Here is a 7,888-nt window from a genome sequence, read left to right on the forward strand (position 1 = left end):
ATATTCTACAGCAATATTAACCTTTAAAAATTCCCAAATCCATGTTATCTTACCCTCAGATTTATGCAAAATTTTTATAAAATGCTAAACCCGGAAATTAAATTTTCAACCCACCTACCATTACTGTAAAGCAAACTCATTAAGACACTTTTAAATGTGGAAAATAATCCCCAAAAGTCCAATTGCATGAAGAATGTTGTGTTAAAGTACTACAAGCGGCCTGGAGAGCATTAAACGTGAATGCATTTTATTCTAAAAAAAAAAAAAAACACACAAAAAAAACACAGAATATGTTTCAATGTGAAAGAGAAATAAAAATGCGCAAGCAGGCTAACACAATTTAGCATATCACCAAAAGGAAATGCCACCGCAGAGAATATGTTAGGCTGTAGTAAAACCACTTATACTTAATAACACTTCTCAGTGACAGGGCCGCTCTCCCCCACTGCGGATATTACCTTTTGCAGGCAATCTAATAAATATATCCGTGAAGGATTCTAAAGGGGGCGGATATTGAAATAGAACATGAACATACATTGCTATTTATTACACCGAGCCTTGCAAAAGGCAGCCGGCTGTCTTTTTCCCCACACGTTGAGAGCATTTAAACTGTTTTTATTTGTAATGTATGGCAGAGGAAATTGATTTGATGGCTGCTCTGTTTGTTGTCTTATTATTTCAACATTTGACGGTATTAAACACGCGGTTATTGTGCTGAGTGGGGATTGTGTAATAGGATGTTTGTAATTCTTTTAAAGCATTTTAATCATTGAAGTGATTGAATCATGTTTTTTTTTAGAGTCAATGCATTTATTAACTTATGCATATATGACTTCATTATTTTTTTAAAATATATACTCCCGTAACCCAAAGCAGGTATTGTGGGAAAAAAAGTTTAATTTACTAATAAATGGGTTTTAAAGTAAAAAAAAAAAATTAAATACTGTATATATTATATATGATAATCGCCTTAAGTCAGCTGGGGTAGGCTCCAGCATACCCTGGTGAGGATAAGAGGCATAGAAGATGGATTGATTTATTTTTATTTCTATTTTAGACAAACTAAATCAAGTCACCTCCTTTAAAAAACAAAAAAATACTGACGTTTATATTTTTTATATATATATTAAGAATTGTTTTCAAAGCATAAATAATCTTTTTAGATTAAGATTATTTTATTTAATTACGTGTAATTATTATTTATTTATTTAATTATTATTTAATTATTATACAGATTACATACAGTATTTGGAAAATATTTCTTCCATTTTTTGAATGAATGATTTTACAGTAAAAACTAAATGAAGTCACTTTTTAAATTGCTGTAGTATTGTATTCATATTTTTTTATTATTATAAATGACTTGGCATTCTCATGGAGACAATAAGGCTGAATATGATTGATAATCATAAAGCAACGTGCTTCCTCGTGTGATCAATACGTCGTACAACAAAGAGCAAGGAAATCATTCCAGCAATGAAAAGGAGGAAAGTGATGAAGCTTTTTACACTTTTTCACTTGACTTATCGCCCCCAACCTCGCTTCTTAATTATTCATCACCTATGGAAGCCATGGTCAATATTTCATGAGGGGGCGGGGGGGCGCATATCTATGATGGTCTTCATTTTCATCTTCATAAATGTGACGTCATGTGACACACAATACTAATTAATAGCACAATTTCAAAATACTAATGATATTTTCCGCCTGAACAAATAATAAAAAGTAGTTGTAACTATTAGGTCTAAATAATGTATGCAAACTGTAACCAATCAAAATACAGTAATTAAAAAATATATACTTTTGGCAACATATAACTACTTAAAAGATTTCTATAATTTATTCTCTTGCAATTTATGCTGTTTTCTTTCAGATGAAATACAAATAGTGAGAAATAGCGTACATTGTTATTTCACAGTAAAATAGATTCAACTAAATTAAAATCTAAATTAATGAGATTTAAGGACCAAAATCAGAACCTTCTTCGTCTCATGCATTTGACATCATTGTAGCCCATCTTGCACACAAGGATTTCATGTTTATATGTGCATTTCAGTGCAGGTAAATGCTGATTTTTTTTTAAGGTTTTGTAGCTTTTTATGTGCGTGGTAATGCAGATAAATGCTGATTTGTAAGAGTTGGAAAGTTTAGATGGGAATTTCACTGCAGATAAATGCTGATGTTTAAGGTTTTGTAGGATTTATGTGTGTTTTAATGCAGATAAATGCTGCGTTTTTAAGGTTTTGTAGGTTATATTTGTGTTTTAATGCAGGGTAATGCTGATTTTTTTTAAAGTTTTGTAGGTTATGTGTATTTTAATGCAGATAAATGCAGATTTTTTAATGGTATTGTAGATTATATGTGTGTTTTGTGTTTCTGATGTTTAAGGTTTTGTAGGATTTATGTGCGTTTTAATGCAGATAAAATGCTGATGTTTAAGGTTTTGGAAGTTATGTGTGTTTTAATACAGATAAATTCTAATGTTTATGGTTTTGTAGGTTATACGTCTATTTTAATGCAGATAAATGCTGTTTTTTAAGGTTTTGTAGGTTATATGTGTGTATTTTAATGCAGATAAATGTTATTTTTTTTAAGGTTTTGTAGGTTATATGTGTGTTTTAATGCAGATAAATGCTGGTTTTTAAGGTTTTGTAGGTTATACGTGTGTTTTAATACAGATAAATGCTAACGTTTAAGGTTTTGTAGGTTATATGTGTGTTTTAATGTAGATAAATAATGTTTTTTTAAAGGTTTTGTAGGTTTTTGTGTGTTTTAATGCAGATAAATGCTGTTTTTTTAAGGTTTTGTAGGTTATATGTGTGTGTTTTAATACAGATAAATGCTGATGTTTAAGGTTTTGTAGGTTATATGTGTGTTTTAATGCAGACAAATGCTGGTTTAATGGTTTTGTAGGTTATATGTGTGTTTTAATGCAGATAAATGCTGTTTTTTTAAGATTTTGTAGGTTATATGTGTGTTTTAATGCAGATAAATGCTGGTTTTTTAAAGGTTTTGTGGGTTATGTATTTTAATGCAGGTAAATGCTAATTTTTGTAAGGTTTTGTAGGTTATATGTATTTTAATGTAGATAAATTCTGATTTTATTAAGGTTTTGTAGGTTTTAATGCAGATAAATGCTGGTTTAATGGTTTTTTTGTAGGTTATATGTGTGTTTTAATGCAGATAAATTCTGATTTTATTAAGGTTTTGTAGGTTATATGTGTGTTTTAATGCAGATAAATGCTATTTTTTAAGGTTTTGTAGGTTAAATGTGTGTTTTAATGCAGATAAATTCTGATGTTTAAGGTTTTGTAGGTTTTATTTGCGTTTTAATGCTGATAAATGCTCTTTTTTTTATAGGTTTTGTAAGTTATATGTGTGTTTTAATGCTGATAAATGCTCTTTTTTGTATAGGTTTTGTAGGTTATATGTGTGTTTTAATGCAGATAAATGCCGGTTTAATGGTTTGAAGATTGATGGTTGCATTGCAGTGCAGGTATATGTTATTTTTGTCAATATTTGTCAGGGACTGTACGTGCATTGCAATGCTGTTTTGCAGGGTGTGAAGGTTTTCTCTGCTGCAGACAAGGCAGGTAATTATTATGGCCCCGAATAAAAGACTGTTTACCTGTTAATCTGTCCTTGGCAAACCTCCTGCTGCTCTCCATCCACGGGAAGGTGAAATTGGCGTTCCCCATCGGGCCCATGCCGGGCACGGGTGGTATCCCGGCAGGCCCGATGCCGCCCGGGTGCGCGGAGGGCGGCTGATGAGGGGCGGCTGCTGCTGCTGCGGCGGCTGCGGGAGCAGTCGGGGGCGGCATGGGCCTGTGAGCCGGAACCCGGATCACCCCGCCGGCGCCGGCGGAGTTGACGTTGACGTTCATGTTCATGCTGACGTTCATGTTCATGTTGACGTTGTAGGAACCCGCCAGGCCCATGGAGCAGGCCGGGTTGTACACGTTGTTGTAGCCGTTGCTGTAGACGTTGGAGGCGGCCAGCGAGTAGTCCGTGTCCCCGGTCCTGTTCGGCAGCATGCAGCCGCTGGACTGGTCCGAACTGTTGAGGATCTGGTCGATCCCGAAGCTGATGGGTTCGTGCTGCTGCTGGTGGGTTTGGTTCACCTCCTCGATGCCGGTGTGCTCCATACTTTATCTTATGCAATTATCACAATTAATTATGTTCTTTTTTTTATAAACAATAACAATCAATGCTCAGTGTTCTCTTCAAAACAATTTCAAGCATCCACACCCGCCTCAGTGGTCCACAGGAACAGGTCCAGCGCGTCAGAGGTCCAACATGTTGCCATCATTTGGCGTCCAGCAGCGTGTTGGACTTTAGGAGACTGCATATTCCATCTTCAAGACCAGCCAAAAACACTCACTGACAAAAATCCTCCCTCTGAGGTGACCGGGTCCCCCCGAGAGCCTGCATGGGCCCTGAATGCTGTTGGTGATGATCCAGATCCACGACCAGAACCGAAGCAGCCGCAAAAAGCCAAACCATGACGCGATTGACGTGGACTTTAATTTTGCAGACTAGCGCTGCAAAGCAAGGTGGGAACTTGTGTTGCGTTCAAGTGCAGGTGAGAAGAAGCTCTGCGTAAACGCTGCCATTCGGTCGTACCCTCCTCCTCATCTTCATCCTCCTCCTCCTCCTCCTCGTTGTCTTCATCATCCTGCTCCTGGCGAAAGTGGACGTGCTCTCATCTCTTAAAGGTACAGCATCTTTTCTTGTTCCTCTGCAGACATGATGGAACCAATTGGGGTGTTTGTGTCTTTTAATGATGCTGGAGGCCGACATCCAGCCAGCTCATTATTAATACTGTCTAGTCTAATATTGGCATTATTATTATTATTATTATGCATTTCATTTGGACACACAAAGCCCCTTTAAAACTGCAATCATTTGCAAACAAGCAGGTAGAATTTTCATATTTTATATTTATTATTTTCCTTCCAGTCACAATGCTGCAGAAATAGTTTAATATTTATTTGTATTTATTTTATTATAGTGCAGTAATACACACTTAGATTTATTTTAACCAAATAAAAAAAAAAATCAAGATGTATCTATGGAAGTAAATGGTGACGTCACACATTTAATAAATAATGATTAATTAGAAGTTTAAATTAAACACAATTTTTAAAATATATAAATATATATATAAATATTTATTTAATAAAATCTAAAGGTTTTATATTATTTTTTAAAGACATTTTTCAATTAAATCAAACCGTAAACAATATAGACAAACATAAACTGCATGTACAGTAATGCTGTATATGTGAATATACTGTATGGTGTTAGCTCTCATTGTGACGTCACACATATTTATATGGAAATGTAAAACACAATTTTAAATATCTATTAAAATATTTAATAAAATATATAGGTTTTATATTCATTTTTAAGGTATTAATTAAATGTTTTGAATAAAACAAACCGTAAACAATAGACGAACATAAACTGCTTGTAACGTAAAACTGTATGCTATGTGAATATGCTGTATGGTGTTAGCTGTCATTGTGACGTCATATATATTTATATGGAAATGTAGAATTATTTATTTGTAAAAAAAAAAAAAAAAAGAAAAATGTATTTATTTTCAATTTTACAATCAATATATATATTACAGATTAAAAAAAATACACATTTAAACACCAAAAGTGAACCACTATCTGTTTATTGTGTAGGATTAATTAACAGTGTATAGTGACGTCATCAAGGGGACAGGAATCAACCGGAAGTAGCGGATGGCTACGAACGAGAACGGTATAGATGTATAATAGATAGATCGGCACAAATGATTTCACCTTCCCGTGCCGTGCACGTGCAGCTCGACGTGGCCTCAATTCAATAAAGATGAAAAATGAGTGATAATAAAAGCACGACACGCGGCGAGGGAGGGGGGGTAAGTGGGGGGTGTGAGAGGAGGAAGAAGCAAGGAGGAGGAGGGTGTAAAAAAAAAAACAAATTTAATATATCACCGTTTTATTACGCACTTATTTCACTTTGGGCGCGAATGGAGATATGTCTCCGCTGCACGAGGTGGCTGCAGGGAAGCATAAAAATCAATTGTGTGCATGGCCGGCCCATATCAATAACAGCTAGCTGCTGTACCCTACCACCTTTTACTATTACTATTATGATTATTATCCTCATTATTCTTATTATTATGGGATGTGTGCCTTAAAATAGCAGAGGCTGCATGTGCCGTGTGTCACTGTTGTATTATAAACAATTACGACTTGGAACGTTTAGCTTGTTTTTGCTACATGTTTAGCTTTCATGCATTTCCGGTCATATTGTTCAAAGCTAACGTCAGGATACATTCATTGATTGACTAATTATTTTCATTTCCCACCTTTATCTTTTTTAATAACTCATCAAATTCAATCTTAATTATAATAAAAATAATGATAGTTTAGCTTGAATCCTTTTTTAATCGTGTGCTAGTTGTTGTCCTTATGTAACTGATGCGGGAATCTAAGCTCACGTGATGAAGCTTTTCACTTCCGTATCTCTCTGTGGATTTAAAAGGTGTATATTTCATAAAAGGCAGCATATTTTCATATTATTTTTCATCATATGTTGGATTTAATATTGTTTTGTTAAATATGGCTGATTTTGTACATTGCACGTGTAGCCTATTATTATTATTATTATTAGAATTATTCATGAATTGATTTAAATTAGTCTTGTTTAAATTAGTCGTGGCCTATAAATATTTAAAATATATGTACTTATTTAAAAGAAAGTCAACATATTTTAATTAATCTTTTGATTGTATTTTATGATAGTTAAATTTGATAAATATTTGTTGTTTTTTTTGGCTTGTGAATTATTATTACACACAAAAGTACACACAATTGATTAAAAAAATTAATCAATTGTTTTGAAACATGTTTCAAAGAAATAAGATCTAGAAATAAAACATATAATTATAGTGTAGACTTTATGCTTCCATGTAAGGCTTTCACTTCAATAAGCATTATTTTTTATTTAACAATGTTTTCATTCAAGTAAATGCAACGTTTACATATTTTGCACAAAATATGAGCATGTCATAAATAGCTGGATGCTGGATGTAGAACACTTGTAGTACACCCACGGACATAAACTATAGAGGGACGGTTCCTATAGTGATGTAGAGGCTTCTATGCTGATGTATTTCTATAGCTTGTGCTGTACCTAATATTGTGGCTCTGCATCATCATAAAAGGGCATATGTGCAGGATTGCAATCAGCTATTTTTCTAATGCAATAAAAAAGGCAATTGCCAATTAAGTGTGTGTGTGTGTGTGTGTGTGTGTGTGTGTGTGATTGCCCAAAGGCTATGCCTGTGGTGGGTTGGTCTTCGTGTGTGTGTGTGTGTGTGTGTGTGTGTGTGTGTGTGTGTGTGTGTGTGTGTGTGTGTGTGTGTGTGTGTGTGTGTGTGTGTGTGTGTGTGATGAATGCTTGTCTGCAGGCGATGCCTCATTTCCTAGTCTGGGTAATAAAGTAGCAACAAAGCAAAAGGACAAAAGGAATTTGTCCCAGTTGCCTTTGCTTGATGTACGAGTGAGGTTCTGCGTGGGGTTTCGTGGGTCCTGCCCGGTGTCCCTGGTGTCTCCACAGCCGATTAAAATGAAGAAAGGAGTGCAGGTGGCCACGCAGGAGGCTCACGTGTTGTGTGTGGAATGGCGATGAATGTGTGAATGTCAATGGGAGAGTTTAATAATATTATAGTTTGTTTTTAAACCAAATTTAGACCATATTTAATTTAAAAGCCATTTTATTTTTGCATAAAAATAAATATGAAAAATTAGTATTTATGTGTTTACATGTTGATAATTTTATTACAAGATAGCTTATTTATTTAAATCATTTGATGCCATTTAATTAAACG

At 34.5% G+C, this 7,888-nt stretch overlaps 1 protein-coding gene and 1 long non-coding RNA gene across 6 annotated transcripts in view; one reads left to right on the forward strand and one right to left on the reverse strand.

Annotated features, from left to right (window-relative positions):
- tlx2 (T cell leukemia homeobox 2) overlaps window positions 1–4,621 on the reverse strand; it is a 16,023-nt gene extending 11,402 nt beyond the window's left edge. For all 5 annotated transcript variants that reach the window (XM_058052888.1, XM_058052869.1, XM_058052860.1 and 2 more), the window contains exon 1: window positions 3,629–4,621. In XM_058052888.1, coding sequence (XP_057908871.1) covers window positions 3,629–4,145 — 517 coding nt within the window. In that variant the 5' untranslated portion in view covers window positions 4,146–4,621. The remainder of the gene's footprint in view (window positions 1–3,628) is intronic.
- The window catches only part of LOC131105169 (uncharacterized), a 26,301-nt gene extending 21,220 nt beyond the window's left edge, over window positions 1–5,081 (forward strand). Inside the window, exon 3 of the long non-coding RNA XR_009119884.1 lies at window positions 3,922–5,081. This is a non-coding gene — a long non-coding RNA (uncharacterized LOC131105169). The remainder of the gene's footprint in view (window positions 1–3,921) is intronic.
- The last annotated feature ends 2,807 nt before the right edge of the window (window positions 5,082–7,888 follow it).

This window comes from Doryrhamphus excisus, chromosome 2, assembly GCF_030265055.1.
Source record: "Doryrhamphus excisus isolate RoL2022-K1 chromosome 2, RoL_Dexc_1.0, whole genome shotgun sequence".
NCBI classification, from domain to species: domain Eukaryota; kingdom Metazoa; phylum Chordata; class Actinopteri; order Syngnathiformes; family Syngnathidae; genus Doryrhamphus; species Doryrhamphus excisus.